This window comes from Drosophila ananassae, chromosome 2R (assembly GCF_017639315.1).
Source record: "Drosophila ananassae strain 14024-0371.13 chromosome 2R, ASM1763931v2, whole genome shotgun sequence".
NCBI classification, from domain to species: Eukaryota; Metazoa; Arthropoda; class Insecta; order Diptera; family Drosophilidae; genus Drosophila; species Drosophila ananassae.
The window spans coordinates 14,934,749-14,959,833 of record NC_057928.1 but is presented as its reverse complement, the minus strand read 5'-3'; the positions used below and the strand labels follow the sequence as shown (position 1 = coordinate 14,959,833).

The following is a 25,085-nucleotide window of genomic DNA, read 5'->3' as shown; positions in this document are numbered from 1 at the left end:
TAACTCTCACAGCAAACTCAATTCAATACTTTATTCTTTGCATCTGTAAACTGTATTTGTATCTGTATTTGTATCTAGAGTTAGCTAAACTTAATCTTAAGCACTATCTTATGTTATAGAGAGATTTTATGTAAGTATCGTATATAGGGTTATGTATGGTTTAGAAGTCTTCCAGTTCGCCTCACATCTTGTCGTGAATGGAACCCTCGGCCACCATCGGCAAATGGTAATCGCGGGGCGGCGTAAAGGGTCGCACAAAGTGCCGCCACTGCCGGTGGTGCAGGGGCGGTGGTGGCTGGGTGGGCGTGGTCGAGGAAGAGGATGAGCTAACCACCGCATGTTGGTGCTGCTGATGGCAACTGTTGGGCTCGAATTTCGGGCGTGGTATGCGCAATTGTTTGATCTCCGTCAGATAGGTTTCCATTTTGTCGGCTGCCTGTTGGATGTTTGATTTGTTTAAATGATTTGATTTGTTTTTCTTTGGCCAAGTTGCAATCAGTTTCGGAGCTTGCCATTGCAATCAATTGGAAAAGGAATGACTAATGAGTCTAAGCAATTTTAAATGGTTTAAAGACTAATTCTTATTGACTTAGAATGGTTTTCCTAAACGGCTTAAACTTTTTTAATTCACTTTTGGAGTTTTTGTTTGATTTGGAGGGAAAACTCTACTCGAACTCGGGCACTTCATTTGGTGATGAATGTTTCCTTTCTGATCCAAAACTTCCTGGAGGAGTCCCTCCCCCACAACACCTCCCCCTTGCAACTTGTTGAGCCAAGGAGTGAGTGCCGCAAAAGTGAAAGTAAATTCACCGACAAAACTTCGGTCCCCATTCGCCAGTCCCCCGCCGCCACAGACTACTGGCGTGTATGTGTGCCTGGCTAGAAGACAAGAAAATTGCAATAATTTCCGCAAAAGGCGTTCAACCATATCACATGCATTCAGTCAAGTTCAGGGCAGGATTTTCATTCGGCTCGCACGAAATTGATTTGGACATGGGAGAGGTAATGGCAGTAGAGGAGGCTATGTGGTGGCTATATAGTGGGGGGGGGGGGGCAGGGTAAATGAGGAGCTAAACGGCTTGCGATCCGCTTGCTTAGCCCTGTTTACACAGCTGACACCATTTGGGCCGACTTGACCGATGTACAGATGCACTCGATGGTCGTCGGATGGTCGATGAACGGAGCCAGACTGCCCGGCCAGCCTGAGTAACCAGTTTGATTTCAACTAAAACTGACAAACAACTTTTTGTTGCCGTTGCCGTTGCCTCTGCCGTTGGCTGTTGTGTTGCTGTTACTTGGGATGTCGCTTGTCTGGCTTATGGGACACTCACTTTTCTGAAATTACGCAGACAGAGATGCAGATACCGGAGGGGCAGAGATTGTGGCAGCAACAGAGCGAGAGGCGAACGGAGCCGGCCAAGACCAAAAACTTAAAGTGGGTCATTAGAGAAATGTACTAAATAAGGTACAAAACTTTGTCAAGAGCAAACATAAATGGAAAGTAAATTGTTGTAGCTCCGAGCAGGCTCTGACAGCGTGAAAGAAACAAAAACTAGCATTTCAGAGCAACAGAGACGGAGAAAAGTTGTTTATAATGTAAATAAACCATTTGGATGCGTAGCAAAAAAAAAAAAATGGAAAAAAATAACTTGGAGTTTCGAACCCCAAATCCGGTCTAAAAAGTCAATGAGTGTAAAATGAAATTATGAGATTGAGCTGAAAGCCCCATCAAAAAAAAAATATATATGTATATTCTATAAGAAATACTTCATTTTTATGATTTATTTGCTTGTCTTGTTAGCTAATTCTTTTTTTTTCTGTGTGAAGAAAACACTCATAATGAGAACCTTAATTGAGGCAAGGGGGGCCAGAGGGCCGAGAGGTCTTGTCCAAGAGGTGTGAATTCTTGGCAGTTGATTAACCGTTATACCAAACTCTTTCTCGTCTATCACGAGGCTCTGTGTTAGCAATTTGGACAGCTTGTCATCTTTTGACATCATTAATTATACTCGACTTGATTCCAAAGGGGAGAAGATTGCTTTTCACAGATTTTCTATTATAATAATAATTATTATTATAGAGTAGATGGTATTATATTCTGTAATTTAATTTAACCTTTAAAAACATTATTTAATTACACAACTATGAGTGCATAATCCAGCTTGGCCTTGAAAGGCGATTAATGAAATACCACTTTTGGGACTTAAGCCATTTGTCAACTCGAATATCGAATTGGTGGGGCAATCGTGAACTCTGTCACATTCCCCTCACTGTCTCCCTTCGCATCTAATGACAAAAAGCTGCCCCCGATTCCCCCATTTCTGCTCCCCAGCCTCCGAATACGCAACGAGGTCAATGGCATGTGCTTTGAATGATGATTGCCAGCTTTTCGATTCGAGTTACAAATTTTCAGCTACGACTAGAGCTGCGGCTAAAAGCAAAAAAAAAAATGAAAAATATTATAAAAAAAAATCACCAAGAGTTGACTGCAAAAGTTTGCAAAGTCATAAATTTGATTGATTTTGAAATGGTTGCCCTGAGCAGCTTAACTGAGAAGGAAGCGAAAAAAATTGTTCAATAATTTGTGAGAAAAATTGTTTGAAAATGATGTGCGTAGGGAAAACACAGTTAAATGGGCTGTCAGCAGACAATTGACTGGAAAAATTCATTATTGTTTGGAAAATTCTTTTTTCCTCAGCCGCACTCTGTCAGTTTTTCCACTTTTTAGTTTTTTTTTTTGTGAGTTTGTGAAAGTTGTGCTTCCCGTTTTTCTAAGTTGTGACTTTTTTTTGTCCAAGTTTCTGGTTGCTGTTCCTTTCGTTGTGGTGAAATTTTTTTCAGGTTCTGCCAGCCAGAGTCTTTTTTTATAATTATTCTAAAGTTAAACAAAAGGTGAGCATTTAATTTGTTCTCTAATTCACACTATTGTTGAGAAGGCAGTCGCCTGCGATCGCAACTTGGCTTTGTGTTCTATTGTGACACTGACTATGAATAATTCTGATTCACATTTGGCCGGCCAGGCCGGCCCAGCTCATTGACCTACAAACTCATTCTCCACTTTTAAATCATTTATCATATTTTGGGATCGGATTTTCTCGATCAGAAGTGACAAGAAGTGGGTCACAGTAGGGCCTGGATTGGATGATTGAGACTCTCAATTTGAGACAATGAAATCAGTCAGCGGAAAAACTTTATTAAGTTTCTCTTCCAATTGCTATGACTTTCCAGGCTGTCAAGCTCCGTAGGCCCTTTCTGAAAGGCTGAGCGGCTGAAAGGCTGAACGACTGAAAGTCTGTCCAAAATCCATTAAAAATACTTTGTTCTTTCATTGGTTTTCTGCGCATTTCTTTTCTCTCTGATACTTTTTGTCTTTTCCCAACAACCAAAAAACTGAGGAACTGACAGCCAATGGCTTTTTTATGGGTCGAAATGTTTAGCAACTATTTCGCAGTCCTAACACTTAGAATCTCCCGTTTCCGTCAGCAAGTTAATTGGAGAAAAGAAACTCTTCCCTGTCTCGTGTTTTAACATCTCTTGGGCAATTAAAAAAATCAAAACAAAGAAAATTAACTCCGAAAAAGTCGAGAAGTAGAAGTTAATTGAATGCAAAATGCAAAGCAATAAAGTTGCCGACACATTTCCGACAAATCTGTGGCAAAATCCCAAAGCAACGAAAAACAACTACTACTTCGATGATATAACCATCAAGTGCAGAAAAGCAAAAGCATCTGAATCAGACAAAACTTCTGCTGGCACGATTATTATTATTATTTTTTGATGCAACAATTTGCTGGCAAACAGAGCGCGAAATGTAACGAAACGCGAGACTTGTCAACTCCACTGGCAACTTGTTTTCGTTCAATTTAAGCCTTGTATACGCACTTTTAGCTGATGCTTTTGGCGGCACAAAGCCCTGTTATTCCGTCTTTCAAATCTGGCTTACAACCTCACGCTCGAAGCGACGACGCGCGACTGAAACTGCAGACTTTGCTGAAGGTAGTAGTAGATCCAAAGCCGGAGCTGCTCATGTTGCTGCTCTTGTTGCCTCTTGCCTCTTGTTGTTGTATCTTGTTTTTTAGCGTTTTATTGCTTTTGTTGTTGTTGTATGTGGGGCTGCTGCCAAAAGCCACCGACCAAGTTGACGATGCCCAGCCAGCCGCAGCAGTCTACCATGGAGTACTCTTTGTTCCGCCGGGTCGTGGGCAGATGGTATTGGATTTGGTCAAAAGCCAGAGACCTTGGCCAAAAAAAGAATATGTGTTGAGAATGCTTAAATTTAAATTTATTTTTAAAAACAATAAAAGCTATAAGCAGATTCTATAAAGAAGCTGGTTATTTATTTATTATTAGATTTTAAAAGTCCTTAGTCTCTTCAAGCTTTAAAATAAATACTTAAGATACACTGACCCCGTAATAACTAATATTACTGACAAATAAATATAATTTATTTATAAATACCATAAGTAGCTTATAAGTACATAATTTAGAAATAATATTTATTTTAAAACTAATACTTGTAAGTGAAATACAAAACTGAACAAGAAAGCACGTCAACGGAAAAAAAACCCGAAATACATTAAAATCTTTGCTAAAACACTCTCCAAAAATGCATACTTTTCCAAAAATAATCCCCTAAAGTTAGAGCATTTTATAGTTTACATAAAACAATAAACTAAATACATCATGGGACTCTTGTTGTGGCGTTGAGTTTTGCTTTCTTTGACGTTTTGCCACCGAACGTTTTTCCAAGCTACTTTTTATGGCCTAGTAATGTAAAAAATTACCCAGAGCGACGACAATGGCAAACAATTTGATAAACAAAGATTGTCAATATTTATGACTAAAAATTATACTGCAATTATATCGGAAAGATTTACTGGCCACTGCTGTGAGTATATGGCAACCTATAACCATATAGTAAGTGTCCGATTTACGCAATGCTCGAACTGGAGTGACAAATAAATAAAATGTATTCGTGGGACTGCGCTGGAAAATGCAGCTGACAGTTTCTGCAGCTGTGCGGGGTTTTTTGTTTCCTTCTGGCTCTACATTTTTCTTTTCTTTTTTTTATATTTATGGTCTCCATTGAGTTTAGTTTGTTTTGCTTGGGAATGACGTAAACAGAAACCTTTAGAGACTACTCTGACGGATTTGGGAGGCGGGAGTTGATGTTCGATGGCCTGGCCAGAAGGCGGTTGGCATTTGGCATTGAATTTAGATAATATCTCATTAGCAGTTGCGCCGTGATAATTAATATATGATTTTTGGATCTCCATCTCTTTCTCCCTATCTCCCTTTCGTTTCACGCTGCGTATACGCAATCTGATGGAATCGCATTAACTGGAAACAGGAACAGGTAAGGTTTAAGTTTGCTGCATTTGCCGTTTGATACACTTTAAGCACCGTTTTCGAAACTATATATTTTCAAAGCATACCAACACACAACAACACTACACATACACATTTAAATACAAAAACATATACGTGCATACATAACAAACAAAAAAAAATTAAAGAAAAGTCCAATAAGGAAGCAATCGTAATCGTAACAAAAGAAAACACCCCAAAACCGAAAAGGAAAATAAATCTTTTACGCCTCGTTGTTGTAAATATTTAGCTAGAGCTACTCGTGTTGGTTTTTTTAAAACTCATTTTCCCCGCTGGCGGGGATTCGTGTGCATAATTTTCGAATGCAACATGGCGGGGGCGGAGTAGAAGGCGCCGGCCGAGGCGGATTACACGTTCATGCAACAAAGCTTTTGGGGGAAGATTACCAAACACAAAAGTTTTGACATAACCAGAGCTAATTAGCCAATGAACGCGTTTGGTTTCGCGGTAGAAGAGGCTTAGAAATTGAAGATTAGTCAGATATTCGGTTTAATTAGAGGCGATGCCCGAAAGTAGGCAGCAAAAGATGCCAGCAACATTGTTGCTCTGGCTGGCAACATCATATACTTTAGCAACAAATATGGTCAACAACACAAATCCTAAAAAAATATCAAATCTGATTCTCATATTATAAAATATAGTAAATAATAAGTAAAAGTTCTTAAATTTTTTAAAATAAATACAAATATATTTTAGTTTTTAGTTTTGTAGCCTTAGAAAAGGTAAAAGCCCATCTCCAAAATGATTAAGAACTTAGTTTTAGGTAAAAATCTTTAAGAAAAATGTATTAAAAACAATTATAGCTCATATAGAAAAGTAAAAACCTGTAGATTAAATTGAATCTTCAATTATATATAACCAGTAATAAACTAAATTGTAGATTGAATAGTTTTAACAAACATCTTAGGAACCCAACTACAAATATTCCCTACAAATTCCTATTTTTTTAAAAACTATTTTTTCAGTTATCCCTAGAACACCAGATCTCTCCCATTTAGTTTGAATCGAATCTCTCATTTCACTTTTGGCACTTTCACGTTCACTTTTCAACCATTTCTGTTGTTGATCCATGCGATCCACGGACTCCATTGAGTTGGATGATGGCCGTGATCCCAGGATATTGTGATCCCGTACTCCCCCCAAAATTGTTCTTGTTTGTTCATTTGTGTGCATTTCAGGGCGGCTACTTAGATGGACTGCGTTCACATTTGGGTGGTTTAACACAACGTGTCAAATCATGGTATTGGGGACGACCTCTAGTAAGTGCCAATGTATTTTTCGTTAATCGTTAAACGAAAACAAACAAATACCTAATAATAAAGCAATGACACCAGCAACCACAAAAAAAATATTAGAAATTGTGTTCGCAACTTGAGTGGAATAAATTTTTGTCTGCGAAGTGTGTTTTCACAGTCTGCATTTTGTTTTCTTTTGGAGAAGACCTTTCAATTTGCATCTCGTTGCATTCGATTTAGCCTGAACTACTTAGTATTATTGCTATCACTCTCTCACTCGCTCTCTCTCTATCTCTATCTCTCTGTAACTCTGTCTCTTTCTATTAACTCAAATAACAATTTAATTGTTTTGAATGTGCATTGCCACGCAGCCACTGCAAGTGCAATATTTTAAATATTTTTTAAACAACTAACTAAAAACTAAACTCAAAAAATAAATTTTCAAAACCAAAAATAAAAAATTAAAAATTGCATTTCCAGCGTTTTATGTTGTATTTGTAGGAATTGTGTTTTAGTTTTTGTGCTCTCATTAAAAATAAAATTTTGCTTGCCCCACCAACTTAAACCAAAATGATTGTTTCTTTATTGGAGTTCTGTTTTTATGATTTTATGTGGCGCACTTGAAACTTTTCATATAGATTCTTTAGTATCTTTGTAAAGTAATTGTCAATGTAAGTATTTAAACTAAAAGTTAAACAAGACACAAGACTAAAAGTCAGCAATTCATTTAAAAGCGAAAGGTCAAAAAGACGAGCCAACCGAATAAAAGCCAACAAAGAAAAAAAGCTTGAAAAATACATTTGCACATTTACGCATGAGTCACCCCGATTTCTCAAAAAAACACACGCAAAATATCAATATATCTGTATCAATATTCAAATGAATTGGTCTCGGTTCACCGCCAGCCAGTCATAAGTCACCCAATCACTTACATTCATATATCGATTTGTAGTACGTTTCCATTTACTTTATACTTTGCCCTGTAATTAGTGTAAACTCCCGATTTTTATTTGGCATTTTAGCTGCTGCTGCCCTCCACACAATCAAATAATAATAAAAAGAAAAAAATGAATACATCCACACACGCACTCCTATCCTTTGTTAGTCGTAGTTAGCAGCTCTTAGCCCTGTAAAATAAGTTGGAGTTACTGAAGTTTTAGTTAGCGCTACATTTCAAAACCTACTTAGTCCGAATTAGTCTAGCGAATCAAATCTGAGTGTCTTAGCTGCCAAACTCTTGCAATTAGCTTTTATAAATAGAACGTATAAATATTGTATAGTTGCAAAGCCTTAAAATGCACAAACACACATCCAGATACCAGATACTAGTATACACCGACAGATACACGGATACTGACCATAAGTATCTTACAGATACACAAGCACTCGCATATTCATATCCTTGCACTTTTGACATTCAGCTTAGCTCCAGAATAAAACCATAAATATTTAATACGAATTAGAAAATATGACGAGAAATTATTTAAACAGTGTGCTTGAGTACTTTGACGATTTAAGTCAGAGTCTCTAAACTCTAAAGTGAGAAAAATAAATGTGATTAAAGACTAAGCTATTCTATTGAAAATCTCTTTCTGAAGCACGCTTTGGCACTTTGCTGTCCCCACAAGAATCCATCCAAGACCCACAGACTTACCAACCACCCACTACCCTACTACCGTATAGACTTCTTGTCATACTTTATTCAATTAAATTTCTATATGTATGTTTGCAAGTGAAAGCGAAACTCAAACCAACAGCAAACACGTTCAAAAAATCAAATAACTCTTATTATCATAGTTCACTAAACTAATACAACAAACTACAAAAGAAACCTGTAACGTTTTTATCTCTACTACAAGCAACTACAACGAATTCTTATGCAAATATTTCTACTATTTTCATTTTACATTCAAAAATCAATCAAAAAATGTTGCTCACTGTGCAAAATACAAAAAAAAAAAAAAAAACCAATACATTGCCAAAATCAAATGTGGCCAAATCTGAAAAAAAACACACAAAAAATAGGAGTTGGCCACAAAACTCTCACGAAGTTTCGATATGAAGGAAGAAGGCGGCACATTGCTGGGCGATAAAGGTGTACGAAGGCATCAGGTGAGTGCTACTCGAAATCCAGTGCAAGCACACAACAATATTCGATATCTACAACTAATAGCAGAATACAGCACTTGAATGCCGACAACAACTTCAACTAAAACTAAGAATATATCTATGAGATTTAATTAATTATAAAAACTAAAACAATACCCATCGGATTCTATTTGAAATTATTACAATTATTGGTCACTCCAAGAACATTTCATGATTCATTCCCAACAAATCACACAAATACTCCCTTCTTTTTCTCTATCTATTTCAACCTCAATTCAAAAATAAACAACAATTATGACAAATATTTGAAAATAGCAAACCTATATACTATATGTAAATTAAAATTGGTCTACCTTTTAATAGCTTGAACCTTTTCGTATTGTTTGCCCCACACGTAATACCAGAATACCAGATATTTAACCAAATCCTCAGATTCAACAAAACGTTAAATTGCTTGCCTTTACCAAATCACTAAATCTATTTTATCAGCTTTGATCAAACCAAAACACAACTTGAATTTGAATTGTAAGCTAATCTTAGATTTGAAACAGTAGTTCTTGACTTGGTTTCGATTGACAGATAAAAAGGATTACCCATGGAGTTATGTGTCCTGCAATATGCTAATTCACAGTTTAATAATTACGAATTTTCTATTTCCAGTCCATGCAGCGTCTGTCAGCGGAGCAGAATGGTGGTTCAACGACTGAACAAACACATGAACACAATCCAAACGTCGTACCTGATCATAGAGGCAACTTACACATTACAGTTAAGAAAACCAAACCAATTTTAGGTATTGCTATCGAAGGTGGTGCTAACACAAAACACCCGCTCCCTAGGATAATCAATATCCATGTAAGTTTCTTGTCTGATATTTATTTTTAAAATTTCATTTAAAATTTTGATAATTTTCGAATAGGAAAATGGTGCAGCATTTGAAGCGGGCGGCTTAGAAGTCGGACAACTGATACTGGAGGTGGATGGAACCAAAGTGGAAGGCCTACATCATCAGGTATGACAAAAAAAGTGTTGCCTACTTTTTAGGGCCTTCCATGACAGAATCCTTTGCAATTAAACTAATACTTTCTTTTGTAGGAGGTTGCTCGACTGATAGCCGAATGCTTTGCTAATCGTGAAAAGGCTGAAATAACATTCTTAGTTGTCGAAGCAAAAAAATCAAATTTGGAACCGAAGCCAACAGCTTTGATATTTTTAGAAGCCTAACATTTGCTTGCCCTGCCGGCCAGTGACCCATTGGAACGACAAAAACTCGAGTTCCTTTACGAATGGGGCATCGATTTAACGGAGACGCCAAAACCAATGCCAACACCAATACCGCTAACAAAAGCCAAGAATCCACCGCCACTGCCCCATGAGCTGCATAACAACATCAACAGCCATTATGGCAGCAGTGCCGCGCTCAGCAACCATCATCCACATCATCAGCAACACCACCACCAACAACAACAGCAGTATCATCCAAATACACCAACAAACAACACCAACACACAAGAAGCACCAACAACAGCAACATCGGGTGCAAATAAACAACAAACTCTAAACACTAATACTCCAACAAAAGCATCTCGTGAGGCAACTCCCACAAGGGAGCAGCAGCACGCCACGCCAACGAGGGAGCAACAGCAGCAACAAACACCGACCCGCCAGCAACTCATTCAACAGCAACGCGAGCAACGTGAACAACGCGATCAACGTGAACAACGTGATCAACGTGAACAACGCGATCAAAGTGAACATCGCGATCAGCGTGAACAACGCGATCAACGCGAATATCATCGCGATCGACAGCAAAATTTGCGTGAGCAACGAGAACAACGCGAACGGGAACACCAAGGACACGGACACGAACACCACCACCACCACGATCACCACCAAGGACACCACCAAGGACACCAACACGGACACCAACACGATCACCACCACCATCATCATTCATCGGCATCACAGCAGCAACACCAACGCTACAGCAGCAGCAGCTACAAATCTCATAATAATTCCGTTTACCAGTAAACAAACTTAAACCAAATTTTAACTATTGGAGTCGCTATATTTGGGAAAAATTCTTTCAAACTGCAACAGCAATTCAATCAGTAAACAGTTTAATTGTGCTAACTTTTCCAAAAACCAAAAAAAAAATCAGAAAAATATATATAAAAATCAAATCAAATATAAAACAGAAAAGAAGCCTATGAAGTAAAGTCCTTTCCAACATGCACGCCTATTTTCACACTGAACAAAAAAAACGCGCTTGACAGAAAATTATAGTAAAATTTTATTTTAGAACAAAAAATAAATAAAATGATAAATGTATTTTGAAGGAGCCACCCCAGCTTAACTAGAACCCGTAGAATTGTGTTGTGTTTTCAAAAAATAAAAATAACAAAAAAAATGTCAACGAGATGCTCAAAAACAAGAAACTAAAGCGATGTCTAATGTAAAGACAATATTTTACCGGAGATTCTTATATTATTTGTTTGGTTTTCCAGAAATATCAAATGCAAAATTAAAACACTGCCAACCAGAAGAAACCATTCAGAAAAAAGAGCATCTCTCCAGCTTGGCAACACGTAGAACCAAACCAGAAACCAAAAATTAAAATACTGAAGTCCTCAACTAGAAACAAAACCAAAGCCAAGACCTAATCAGACCTTAGGAGTCCTAAGATCCTTTATCCTCTATCGAACCACGAACCACACATGCTAGTCAAAATGTGTAAATCTGTGTAAAACTCTATAAAATATTATTGTATGATTATGATTATACTATTGATTATAAATCGAACAATGTAGTTTAGACAGTTAGTCATTACTTGTTTAAAATAATGGCGAGACAAAGTGTTTAGTTTCACGAGATTACTGTAAGAGCAATGTTATATTTGATGATGATAAACCCACGAAATCCCCATGAGAAGAATGCAACCACAACCGAATAAGGCATACATTAAGAAAAACAAGAGCTTAAAAATGTTTAAAATTATCAAGTAAAATATCTAAAAGTCCCCTATATACAGTAAGCAAGACGGAGATGATGCAGAGATGAAAAAAAAAAAATTAAGAAAAGTTAAAAACACAAAAAAAGTTAATAAAACAAAAAAAACCGGCACAGACACTGTACAATGCAAAATAATCAGCGAATTAGCAATTGAATTGTTGCTTTTGTTAGATACAAAAACAAGAACAAAAACACACTAACACACACAGGCACTAACACATACGCACGGCATATTCACACACACACACATGCGCATTGCCAAATTGATTGTATTTACAGCAGCTAATTGATAAATTGATAAATGAAATCAACAACAAACAAATATGAAGCCCACCTAAGCAAATGATAATTTGTATAAATTAAAAAATAATCGTAAAATTAAATCACAAGCCATGTAAAAATTATAAATAAATGCAGTAGCTACGGCCACATAGATACACACACCCACACAAACACACACTCACATCAGCAGTCACTCGAAAAAAAATATCTAGCCCGAAAAGCGCATTATTCAAAATTCTAGCCAAAATATTAAATTTAATTCTTGGAGTGTTGTGAGATTAATCAAAAGTTTAAGCTCCAATTCAAGTTCCAGTATTTTAGAAAACTGTTTTTTCAAAATTATATTTCAAATATCCTTGATCAATCTGGCAACACTCTAGGCATGTCCTTGTTATTAGTACAACTTAAACTGCACGCTGCACAATTTTTGAATGTTTGTTAAATGTTTTTAAGAGCAAAACCAACACCAACGATATCCTCTGAAAAATTAAAGCCTAAATCCCCAGCCAAATATTCCACTACAATATTATCCCGAAAACAAAAACGGTAAACGAATTATGAATCTGCTAAAGGAAAGGAAGCATCTATGCTAACTCTACCATTGTAAAATGCAAAAAATAACATTAAACGCTGTAGAGAAAATCCAGAAAAATGGAACGCTTAAAATTTGAGGTTGATTGGCATTAAGTAAAAAGTTAAACGATGTTGAAGCAGGAAGAGCCAGGCCGACAGGGCGCGATCACGAGCAAATATTAAATAAAAATAAAAAAATGAAACAACTTTAACAAGAGCACGGCAAACAACAACAAGTGCAACTCTTCATATGTATTGTGTAAAAAAGAATATCCTTTTTATAGATCAAACAAAAAACAAAAAATCCAACATATTTTTCGCTCTCTTTCCAAATCTCTCGATCTATCTCTCTCTATCACAAATATATATCTCTTTCACTCAATCGGTCAATGTTTAATCAATCGTTCGGCGAATTTGTTGATTTCGTTTGTTGTGTGTGATAGTGTTTGGAATAAAATGAAATTTTCGCATGTCATATGAGCAATTTGTTCACCATAAGTCCACGAGAAGTTAACTTTGTGTCTAATGATATCTATAGTGGCATATCGGGTTCGAAGTTCGAACCCCATGCCGGGCTTGTTTTCTTAACTACAAGGATAATTCTCTGCTTAGATCTCTCTCTCTCTCTATTAATAAATCCTTTTACGTACATACATATATGTCTCTGTGAAAAGTAATTAAACAAAATTAATTAAAAAATTGTGAAATTGATATTGAAATTGAATCGTTATATGAGATATTTCACTTGTACTTTTGTTGACTATTATGTAATTAAACGCTTTACTGAATATCAGTTATGTACATTATTTAGCTAAAAATGGAAATTGTAAACCAAAATCAAGCAAAAAGCTTATGCTGTTACTTATTGTTAGTGAATTTACCAAAAAGAAAAAAAAAAATTAAACCAAAACATACAAGAAAATGAAACTCTAAGAAAATTAAACTCAAGTTAAATTTTTCAAAATTATGAAAATAAAAATCATTTTGCAATGTTTATGCGTGGAAGGGGCATCCTGAATAGGATCGCCTTGTGAACGCACTTACGCCTTTGTATATTGCTATAGATTTTATTGAGAATGCTTAAAACTCAAACTTTGATATCTACGAGACGAATATCTATTTAATATAATATACAAATAAAACGTAAACAAATACCGCATATAGATCGTATACTAAACTATATCTAAATTGTAAACGACAATGAAAAGCAATTTTAAGCAAAATCAAGGAAACAACTTCAATTTCCACTTCAATAACCCCACACACATACCTACACAAAAGAGTTAAACCATAAATGTGAAAGAAAATGTATAGAACTATATATATCTAATGAATACCAGAGCGAAAAAGGCTATCTATATGTTATGCTAATAAAAGGGTAAACGGCATTTAAATTCATTCAACCAACCAAAAAAAAAAAAAATAACAAAATACAAGAAAAAACCACATCAAACGCAATTAAAATTAAAGCTTATAAATATCATATAAATCTGATTATGTACCATACTACAGAAACTCAAAGCCCATATACCACGTAAATATCGTATCGTAAATAGCAATAGAATATACCTAGATATAGTTTATAATGATAGCTAAGCCTCAGCAGAAGCAAACTTGTTGTATGGTTAAGATCGAGTTAGACTTTTAACCAGAGATAATCCAACTTGTAGATATTTCAATATATCACATATAAAAATATATGATTGTGTATATTACCGGATAGACAAGAACTATACTAATTTCTAGGTCTCGCTTTTGAGTTTATCTTTCGAAAACCCCAACTGATATATATCAAGTATATTTTATGCATTCAGACCAGACCACAAAAGCAACCAACTACAAAAACAAAAAACAAACTGTGCCACCTAGTACATAACAAGAAAGGTTATATATCTGCTATAGAAAGAAAAATTAACACATAAATCTTGACACGAACTTGTAAAATATATATATATATATACCTATATATACATATTATATAGAAAAAGGAAAACATTCAATGCTCACTTTTATATTTTTTATCATACATACATATATCCAAAAATCAAGAAGGAAAGAAAACTAGAACACAAACACGAAGCACCACTGAAAAAAATAAACAACTGAAGAAACATAGAAAAGTCCTCATATACCCAAAGAACATATATTTATATATAGTATACAAGTTCTTTATTCTAGCTTTGGGTTCAATCGCTTTTTAGGGCCAATTTGCTTTGCTTGCGAGACGAAATTCCCCAAAGACCAGACCTCATATTATTAATTTCTTTTTCAGATCCCCTGATCCCAGTCTTTAAATTCAAAGTGAGAATTAGGAAAGATAACACCAGGCATTAACGCAAAAGATCGAGCTAAACTAGTGCATAATATTTAAATATAAAACATTCGAATAAAAGGCTTTTCAGTTGTGTATATTGTAAAGAACAATTATAAAAGAACAAACATAAAGTTAAACATTTAAAGCAAAAACCAAAAATTTATTAAACCATTACAAAATAATTGTATTTATCGGAATTAAAAAGAAGAAATCTAACGCATTAGCATAGCAATGATAATGATATATATAAATTAAAATGGAAATGAACACAAAAGCGCTGATTTATTAATTATTAATTATATTATTGCAAAAAAAAAGTGAAAAAAAATGATATTGTCCTTGGTATTTACGTATACATAAAGAAAACAGCAAAAAAAAAATATGAAAAATAAAAACAAAACGTTTTTTTATATACATATGGCTTAGTTTTTATTAAACAGTACAATTTTGGACCAGCAGTAAGTATGAATTTTATTTTAAAGACCATACATTTTTTATAAGAAGAGTTCGAGAGCACTTTTAGGACTATTTCGATGCAAATATCCATTATGGGGGTTTCTTTATATGTAATCGTTAGGTTCATGGTTAATTTTTTAATTAAAAAAAAAGAATAAATAAAAATAAAAAAAAAATGAAATGAAAAATATGAAAAAATAGCAGGAGAAAGCAGGACAGTACGATAAAGCCCGTCAAACAACAGCCCATTTAAGAAGTTATTCGTATAAAGAGTATCTATATAAATAAATATAAATGTTTGGCAAATGAAAAATCAAATTGAAAAATAAATAAAATATAAGGAAATCAGAATACATAGATTTAATTCAATCAATAAGCACCATGTATTTAAATATAAATAAATATGTGGCTTGTGGAATATCAAATTAATAAATCAATAAGAAAAAAGATGGAAATCAGAATTATAGCCAATAGGGCTGAGGGACTTATGAAATTGCAGAATCCAGGGTAAAATATATAGTCAAAAAAAAAAAGAAGAAAATCGCAATATATGGGTATTTGGCATATCATATAATTATTCTTAAATAATTATTCATAAATAATTATTATATTAATTTTAAATGGAAATCATCAGGGCGTGCTTTTAGATTGGCTTGATTCCTTTTTCTTTTTTGACATACATTTAAATATATATAAATAATATAAATATAAAATATAATATAAATATAAATAAATATAATATATATAAATATAAATAATAATAAATATAAAAATTTGATTTATGGAAAATCAAATTTAAAAATAAATAAAAGAAAATCAGAACACAAAAATGATTTCTTAACTTCGTTCGAAGTAGAAATGATTATATGTTGAGTCGGGACTGCCTTTTATATATAAAACTTTGGAGGAAATGTGCTAATTGTTTCATAATTCTTTATTTTTGTGGTCATACTGATGGAGTGTATATCTTTCTCCAGACTCTGGTCAGTTCATATAAACTTGTCAAGCAACACTGTAAATTTAAATTTAAGATCGAGCATGCCTTGCATATTTAATCAAATAATTCTGATCTGATGTCTAAAGCACGCGACTAGCAATGTGAACTGGTTAGTTGGCTTGATTTGCATGAAGTTCCCCGTGTTTTGTTTTTAACAACGTTGCTTTCAAGATTAGTTTGCTCGAATCTGCCATCAGACCACATCGTATAATGCCGCAATCAAATCTCAAACTAAGTAAACACGATCAGCAGGTGCTGGAGTCCATTTTCAATCCCCTTGAGCTGAGCGGTTTTCAAGGGGCGAATAGCTTCGTGCCATGTGAATCAGATCTGAAGGATGGATGTGTAGAGCCTGAAACCAATGCCGTCAAAGCTTCCAAGGACCTTGAGCACCGGGCTATTTGCTCGTCTGAAAAAGGAGATGTACAAGAAGCGCTGGATCTGTTCCAAAAAGCTCTGAGTCTTTCCGAAAGGGCTTCAGTATTGAATAACAGAGCCCAAACTTTTCGGCTGGCGAAAAGGGATCAGGGTAAGTTGCATTTTAAATAATTTATTTGAATCATAAAAATTATAATTGTTTTGGGTAAGATTCTGTTCTGTATCAACCTGTTAAAAGAATTAAAAAGTTGAATAGTTTTGAAACTGGGTTCAGGTGCCAGTTTTTTTCTTCGGCAAAAAGGCCGATTCGATTAAATGTTTTCCGCTTTAAAATCAACCAGTGCTGTTCAAAAAAGTTTATGACCATATTAAAACAAATTTTCATATAAATTTCAAATTGGCGGGCTCCACAAGCCCGCTCCAAAAATTTTCTACAAGTCCCGTTAGCCAATTTCACAACCTCTCTCCTATAGATGGCGCCACCATTTTACGAAATACGTTCTTTCTACATTTTCAAAATTCTTCATAAAAATATAATTTTGTAGAAGCCATGAATGACTTGAACCGCGCTTTAAGCCTGGCCAAGGAGGTAGAGGCTCGCACCAAGTGCCACGCCCATTGCCAGCGAGGGATTCTATATCGCAAGCTGGACAATTTGGATGCTGCACGGTCCGACTTTGAGGCAGCTGCTAAGTTGGGCAGCAAATTTGCCAGAGAACAGGTAAGTCTCCTAAATATTACTTTAATATTGTTAATATTTTGTTAATATTTGTTTATATTATCCAGTTGGTGGAGATAAATCCTTACGCTGCTCTGTGCAATCAAATGCTTCGTCAAGCCTTCGATCAACTAAAGTAGTCCAGTTCGAGGACCTATGCTCTGATTTGGATAAAAGCCAAAGGGCTCGTTAACATAAATAAAAATTAATTAAGTCCGAGACGCGTTGTTGTCTGCGATAAGGCGAGTGAGGTGGATCGTCTGCTGGTTGCGGTGGGGAGCATCATGTGGCAAGCTGCAAAAAGTGGCACGTGCAGCGCAAGTGGTCCCCGTTTTAACTGGGCTTTAGGCCCCAGGTCGTGAGCACTCGGGGGGGCAGTTTTACACACAAGGAGCAGATGAGCTCCCAATCGATTTATTAAACCGAAGATGTTAATACACATAATATTGGATATAAAAATATTTCACTAATAGAATAAAGTAGAATCATAATTTTAATTATTATAAAAATTTAATACTATTATCCTTCTATTCCCACAAGCCTTTAGTAATTGATCTTCATGTCTCATTTGGCAAAATACTTCATAAATCTGAAATACCCTCTGAAAGTGTATTGAAAGGAGCAGCGGCAAAAACGAAAACAGTTATTAAATGCAGCAGGCTCTTGTCAGATTGCAGCAGGCTGGCTGCGAATTCCCCTTGACCGCAAGGCAAATTAAAATAAACGAAAGTGGTTTCGGCCAGGACGAAGTCGCAGCCGAACCCGGAATCCGCACTTCTGGCTCGGATTGGTTGTTGGGCTTTTCGGATTTTTTTTTTTTGATTGTGGTTTTTGGCACACGCTTTGCAGGATCCTTGCTTGCTGCCCCTGTCCCCCCAGCCCCTGAAACCCCATTTATCAAGCCAAGTCCCCCTGCGTTGTAAGCGCGCCAAGTTTAACAGTTAAGCGACCTCCTGAGCCACGATTTTCAGCCTTCCTTCTGTTAGCTTGTAAGAGCGGTGTTTGCTTTTTTCATGTCTTACATTTTCGAACAGGGATCTGGCAACGATTGCGGTCAAAAGAAGCGCGTCCTGCGCCCAAGGAGCAGGTGCAGGTGCCAGGCAACAGGACCATCAGCAGCAGTAGTCCTAAAAAAAAACTACAGGCTTAAACAAAGAAAATACAATGGATTTTGGTAACGGAGGACCCTATGTGACCCAAAATGGTACGGAAAATTATCTAAATAAATAGTAGTTGTTTAAATTTCTTAAATATTTAGATGAATATGAAAGTAGAGCGACTTACTTTTTTTTTTAAATTTCAAAATAAAATCATAACCTTTTTCTCTCCCTCAAGACACCTGCTGCCTGATTTCATCCAATTTCTATGATTACATGGTATAAACGGCAGAAAAAAACTACAAGCCAAGTCAAGTGGAATTAGGAAATTCTTCTAAGGAAGCTGATGATTGGATAGGAGGGCGATTCAATATTTTTGATTGATCTTTTTACAAAAATATTCCGCAGGATACAACAGAAGATGATGAAAGGATGATAGGAAGTGAGCCCAAAACCCAAAAACTAAGGACTATGGACTATGGATTTCGATCTTAGGTAGGCCGCTGCACTCCTGCAATCCTGCGTATCCTGCGTCAGTTGTGCTGAAGCCACAGCAAACAGAGAGTGAGTGGAGGGGCAACATGCCATATGTTGCACTTGAAGCGCAGGCTGCCGGCAAATCATTAAGTTAAGGTTAACGGTTGGATCTCCATCTGAGGAATCGGGGATCGGTGATCGGGGGCCCACATCATCCCCGAAACAAAAGCGGAACCAAATGCTCAATCTTGACCGGAACTGTAATTTGATCGAGGACCGGGCACAGATATTAGATACGATAAAATCTTCCATCTCGACTTTTTCCTGCCACAAATTATAAACTATATGTGCTATAAGCTCATATAGCTTCACCGGCTAGATCGAGATTCTTTGGTCGAGGATCGTCTCTCCGGGTTATTCACCCGTGTGCGAATGCCCAGCAGTTGTGCATTTTAGTCCTTTTTTTGTGTTGAACTCTCTTGGCTTTTTGCTTTTTTGCGCCCTTTTCCCTGTTGGCCAGAGTCTTATGTTCTCGTACCTGAGCCCTTGAGTTTCGGGATCGGGGCGCGTGCCTGCTGTTGTCGTCGTCTTGCTTGGGCTTCAGTAATGCATTTGTATCTGTAGCTTGTCTTTGTATCTGTATCTGTATCTGAAGGGAGCTGAGCTCCTTGGCCAACACATGACGTTCCTGCTCACCTTTCCGTTTTTGTGTATTTTTTTTGTTTTTATTTTTTTGCTTCACCTTTCGCACTGCCGTTGAGGTTTCTGGCCCAAACCGTAATTCAGGCTTCTGCATATGCAAATATTTTGATCGAAAGCTGAAACGTGAAAATCAACAAGATTGGGAAAGGTTTTTTAAGGAGTTATTAGCCTTAAACTATAATAACTACAAAGGTAGATATTCCTCTGAGATAATCCTGAGATAACCTTTGTTAAAGACTTCTAATTGTACTCCGTCCTCCAGGCTGGCCAAGTAAACTCATAAATCTCCCCCCATCGCCTGGGTAGCTGACATTTATGAATTACTTGGCAATTTACGCGACACACACTGCCAAGACACCCACAATAAGAAATCGCATTGGTGCAACTTGCGGACAGCTAGGACGCAGCTCCACACGTAGCATTCTCGGGCGACAATTTACACCAGCGGGGCCAGAGCCGAAGATGGCCCAAAGACACCGGGATGCGGCGACTGGCGCCGACTCTGCCTTTTGAATGGAACTCTAAATCAAGCAATTATGAGAGCCTTTGTCGCAAGTTCCCCGCAAAACCGAAGCCAAACATATGCAAATCAGTAGTCCAAAGGAAAACAGGCAGCCACACCGACCGACAGAAAGACAGACAGGCTGGAGGCACAGATAAAGGGAAATCTGTTCAGGCCAATGAATTGATTTTCCTGCGGGCCCATTCGACTGCCGCCTCTGACTTACGCGATGACTTGCCAGTCAGGCTAGTTTATCGGCCAACTACCACGCCGCCCTCCGCCACCTCTGGTAGTCCCTCTGCGAGCCGGGCTTATATGCAAAGCAACCGCCAAAGTCAAAAGAGAGTTTTGGGAGCTCGTTTTGGTGCCGCAAAGCCTCCTCGGCTGCGTAGGAACCGCACGCCACATTTCAATGATAAATGTTGCCCAGAGTCCAGACCCAGTGGTAGTTGAGCACTGAGAAAAAATGGTCTTATTTTCCAGGATTTTTTAATTAGGGTAGGAAACAGTAGGAAATAGCCATTAAAGGTTTTAAACATTAATGTTTTTAAGGGACTTTCAATCATAATGAATAAATTATATACTATACTTCCACTTCCTATATCTTCAAAACTTTATAGAATTTGTTGTTATAGGCTTATTATGATTGGATTCTTTCAGTGCATCGGCATCAGTGCTGATGCTGGGTTAACCAGCAGATTGCTCTTGGGCCAAACGCTATTTTGGGTAAATTGTTTTATTGCAGTTCAATTGTTACTCGAGCTTCAGGTTCCACTTCTTTGGGCTTGTTTGCTGCCTGGGATCTTGTCAAGCGGCGCTCGTTGGAGGTCCCCGAAACCAAACAGTAGCCGCAGTGTCCCATCCAGCACTAAGTTATAGTTCTCCCTTAGGGCATTACAACTTTTTCGAGTGCTATGATTTAAATATAATATTATTTCAAGGGAAGGGTATGGTTTTTTTTTATTCAACTTTAGACTTTGATTAACTAATACCATTGACTAAAAGTTGAGAACCCTATCACCATAGAGTATTCCATATCCTGTAAGTATCCTCTCCAGTGATTACTCTTCCGTTCCATTCTATCCGTTTGGATCTTGGGCCAATGCAGATAGCCGTCTCTTCTCTTCCATATGTCTAACCGTAAGCGGAGATTATGGCATCATTTGGAGGTTCTTGTGAAAAGTTAATAAATGGCTTATCTCCGCCAAAGCCGACATGTGTTTGGCTTAATTGTGTCAGCGTGTGGGTTGCCGTTTGGAAAGTCAGCCGATTCCCTAACCTAGCCGATTTCCGAACTTTCGCACAGCCCGACCAGAAATGGTCAAAACAGCCCTAGGTGGGGGCAATTGGTAGTTGGGTCTTGGTCTCTGGTACTTTTGGGGGTTGGGTGGCAGGGGTTGGGCAACTATTTGGCTGCTAATTACGACAAACGACAACCGACAACGGACAAACGACAATGGACAAACAGCGCTCAACTGTCAGAGATTTGTGCGGGCGAGACCTCGGGTCGCTGCCTTATTTGTAGCCCAGGAATGGTTGTAGTGGCGCCAGTAGCCTTTCTGGGCCAGGAGGAGGCCGGTGTGCCTTGGAACCCCAATAAAAAAAAATAAAAAAGGAAACAAACACAATCTTAACAAGCCCTCTATAGACCCCAGTGAGAAGCTGCTAGCCCGATTTGTTGAGCCTCCACAACTCGATCACCAAATAAGGCAAGCAACTGGAATTCAATCTTAAGGCCATTTGCAATTAATATCAAATGAAATTGAAATAAATTTTCGTCGGCCACCTAGCAGACAGAACAAGAATACTATCCCTATTACCATAGACTGCTGTTTGCTGATTTTCATCATGCGAACGAGGTCGGAAGAGCAGAGCCTTCCTTCCTGGCAGCCACGGAATCTTTGTTGGTCAGTTGGGGGAAACTGCAACCTTTTGGCTTTGGGCCTAATCGCCCATCGTGGCTTCTACAAGAGGACCACAAAGAGTTCCAGTAGCAGTACCAGCAGCAGCAGTAGCCACCAACAATAATTTTATCAATTTTGTTTTATAATTGTGCCCAGACGCAGTGGAGGGACACAACTTGGCCTAAAACAAAAGAAAACTAACCAAAACTAAGCAGAGTGGCCAGAGATTTGAAAATAAATTTTTAAAAATATTTAAAATTAATTTAACCTATACTAAGAATATAAGGTAAAATTTTAATTTTACTTTATTTTTTGGAAGAATTTTTTGCTACAAACACCCTTCTTGAAGTTATTAGTCGTTTCCAAACTAATTGATTTACAAACTTGAGTTTTGAGTTAAGTCTAAACTTTAAAAATATTATAAAAATTAAGAAACTAACAGTCCTGGTCACACTTTTAAGCCTGACTAAGCATCTTGACCCGTTTCCTCCAACTTCACCTTTACGCCCCCTCTTTGGGGGCCACAAGAAACTACGCAGATTTCATTGTTAGCCTCGATGGCAGCATGTAAATGTCCGTCTTTTGTTTGGCCAGCAACCATGTGGCCACTGCAGCGGCCAACTTTCTGCTGGCCCGGAGTACTGGACGACTGGGCCCGGTTCGCTGCTGCTGTTGTCTTAAATTAATACCAAATTGTCAACGCTGGCGAAAAGCTGCACAGCGCTCGCCGCGCCGCATGATAAGACCAGACTGGGCTAAAACCTACTGGGAAGTTGGCACTGACTGGGAAACGGAGTCGAAACCAAGCCAAAACCCGAAACCGTTGACTGCATCTGCGCATGCGTTTTGGGCCTGGTTTGGTTTGGGCTTCTTGTGCGCGGCTTTCGCTCGTTTTGGCCGCTGCTCGCGGCTGGTCTAAGGTCTTCGATGGTCGTCAATTGATAGCCAGATTTGTGCAATTATCATTTTAATAATTGCCAACAATCTGCACGATATGAACCGACGACAGCGACTCCGACTGGGGACTGCAGCCTGAGGATTGGAGACTGGGGAGTACTCCTCCTGGTCGTGCTCATAACCAGTAGCCGGGGCGGTGGCCACAGTCGCCTCGCCGTGGGCATCCGCTCCGGCCAACATTTGTTGCCAAGACAATTATAATCCGCATGGCTACCAGGCTACATAATAATAAATTTATTACAGATTTCCGTCTGATTTGTTTTAAGGAATTTGTTCAACCGGCAGCAGTAGCAGCAGCAGAAGCCACTTGGCCAGCACCCACTGGGAGACAAATAGGGAATACTTAAATGGCATCTCGGTGCTTTAAACGATGTCGGCAGATACTACGATAAATCAGTTAAGATCTCTGGGCCGGGAAGAGGGGAATAACTAGAGGTAAAGAATCTCAGCGGTTAAGTATTTCGGAAGCTAAACTTATTAGCATAGATTGGATTATGAATGGCACGATTGGAGATAATTTAGTTTGCCAAGAAGGCTCATTGCTTGAAGGATACATATTTGTTCAATTAATACAATATATTTTTATGTGTAAATTATTTACTTAATAGTTATAGAACCATATTTTACGTACGGTTTGAAGATAGTTTGAATTGTATTTTTTAGTAAATGTTTGTATTGGCTATTTAAACTTATAACTTATAAGTTATAAGCTCTAGAATATGTATTTAAATTATAAGCAATATGCTCAAATTAAAAAAAAAAAAACTATATCTCTTAAATGACTAATAAAAAGCTTAAAATACAATGAAATATCTGAAGAAAATAACAAAGCTTCCTGCCAAGTATCCCCAAAACCAATAGAACCCACCTCTCAAAATCATGAAGATCTTGTCCCATTACTACTCTTCATATCCACCATTCACTTGGCCAAGTTAACAATTCATCAGGAGATGAATTTCCAGTCAACCAATCCAACATCTAACGGTCCACGCAGCCCACACAGACTGCCAAGCGGGCCAGAAACTCACCTCACCAGGTGAGCTGAAAGACACACAGACACAGCTAGCTAACGTGTATGTGTGTAAGCGTCGCCCGACCCTCTTGTCAGGGTTTTGGCCAATCAGCGATTAGCAGGCCGAGAGCCACGAGCTACCAGCCACCAGCCAAGAGTCCAAGTGCACCGGCATTTCCGTGGGATTTGCTCGACCGGGAGCGAAAAAAGCAAACAAAGGCTCGCTCCGAGGGTGTCGTAAATAAAATGTCGCCCGATGGAAAGGAGGGAAATCGGTGGCAACTCTTGATCTGTTTTACTTGTGCTACACTGGGAGAAAAAAGGGGGTTACTAGTTTTAAAAATTTTAAAGGAAATAAGGTTTTGCCTAAGCTTTTTTTTTGTATTGAATTTATTTGTATTTTAGTTAAATACTTAACAAATTTTTAGCCTATTTTATGCCCTTTTGGATATCCTCTTTCTTTAAATAAATAATTTTAAAATTACTTTTCAGTGTAGTGTTGCGACTGCGCATATCAAACGATGATATGTAGATGTCAGTGGCATAAGGGGAATCCGTTACAAAGCCATAGGGGATGAGCTAGTGAGCGGGTAGGGGCACGCGCCCTAGCCCGCCAGGGGCAAGAACTCTGCCAAGCGAAACGTGGCCAGCCCTCATCGTGCCACAAAATTCCCCCGTTTTGGCCCGCTTTCGAGCCTCGTGCTGCATTCGCACGCTCCGATAGCTCGACATACTCAAATTTAGACTCCGCATCGAGCTCGGACCCGTGGCGCTCTCGTGTCCGCTGGAATGTCGTCCTCTGCACATGTCCTTCTCAAGGAAATTGCGCCAAAAACTGAAGTGAGTGTGGGGGGGGGGAATAAAAATTGCTGACGCGCACCCGATGGAAAAAGGATCGTTAAATGTGTAAGAGTGCGCCAGGCACTTCTTCATTTTCTAGGCAGGTGTAGGCCCGGCCCGCGCCAAGGATAG

At 37.8% G+C, this 25,085-nt stretch overlaps 4 protein-coding genes across 20 annotated transcripts in view; 3 read left to right on the top strand and 1 right to left on the bottom strand.

The window, feature by feature from the left end:
• Nucleotides 1–9,970, top strand: part of LOC6493277 (whirlin) — a 28,968-nt gene extending 18,998 nt beyond the window's left edge. For 4 of the 15 annotated variants that reach the window (XM_044714675.1, XM_032453781.2, XM_032453783.2 and 1 more), the window contains 6 exons: nucleotides 5,351–5,356; nucleotides 6,567–6,647; nucleotides 8,649–8,735; nucleotides 9,393–9,587; nucleotides 9,652–9,744; nucleotides 9,828–9,970. In XM_044714675.1, the coding sequence (XP_044570610.1) occupies nucleotides 5,351–5,356; nucleotides 6,567–6,647; nucleotides 8,649–8,735; nucleotides 9,393–9,587; nucleotides 9,652–9,744; nucleotides 9,828–9,956 (591 nt within the window). In that variant the 3' untranslated portion in view covers nucleotides 9,957–9,970. The remainder of the gene's footprint in view (nucleotides 1–5,350; nucleotides 5,357–6,566; nucleotides 6,648–8,648; nucleotides 8,736–9,392; nucleotides 9,588–9,651; nucleotides 9,745–9,827) is intronic. The other 11 variants (XM_044714680.1, XM_044714676.1, XM_044714678.1 and 8 more) reach the window with 5 other exon arrangements.
• On the bottom strand, nucleotides 17–4,049 carry LOC6506680. Its single transcript, XM_001957391.4, has 2 exons — nucleotides 3,883–4,049; nucleotides 17–436 (listed from the first exon to the last, which is right to left on the bottom strand). Exon 2 carries the CDS (start codon nucleotides 422–424, stop codon nucleotides 182–184), a length of 243 nt encoding a protein of 80 aa, XP_001957427.1. The 5' UTR covers nucleotides 425–436; nucleotides 3,883–4,049; the 3' UTR covers nucleotides 17–181.
• An 82-nt stretch (nucleotides 9,971–10,052) lies between the features above and the next one.
• LOC123257105 (putative cyclin-dependent serine/threonine-protein kinase DDB_G0272797/DDB_G0274007) lies at nucleotides 10,053–14,455 on the top strand. The gene has a single exon (XM_044714681.1). It carries the CDS (start codon nucleotides 10,053–10,055, stop codon nucleotides 10,761–10,763), a length of 711 nt encoding a protein of 236 aa, XP_044570616.1. The 3' UTR covers nucleotides 10,764–14,455.
• Nucleotides 14,456–16,375: 1,920 nt separating this feature from the next.
• On the top strand, nucleotides 16,376–17,959 carry LOC6493280 (tetratricopeptide repeat protein 36 homolog). Of its 3 annotated transcripts, none has more exons than XM_014908819.3 (4): nucleotides 16,376–16,475; nucleotides 16,538–16,895; nucleotides 17,290–17,465; nucleotides 17,531–17,959. In XM_014908819.3, the coding sequence occupies exons 2-4, from the start codon at nucleotides 16,577–16,579 to the stop codon at nucleotides 17,600–17,602; spliced, it is 567 nt and encodes a 188-aa protein (XP_014764305.1). In that variant the 5' UTR covers nucleotides 16,376–16,475; nucleotides 16,538–16,576; the 3' UTR covers nucleotides 17,603–17,959. The 3 variants fall into 3 exon arrangements, with proteins under 3 accessions (XP_014764305.1, XP_014764303.1, XP_001957430.1); XM_014908817.3 differs by having other exon boundaries at nucleotides 16,379–16,475; nucleotides 16,543–16,895; XM_001957394.4 differs by having other exon boundaries at nucleotides 16,381–16,895.
• The last annotated feature ends 7,126 nt before the right edge of the window (nucleotides 17,960–25,085 follow it).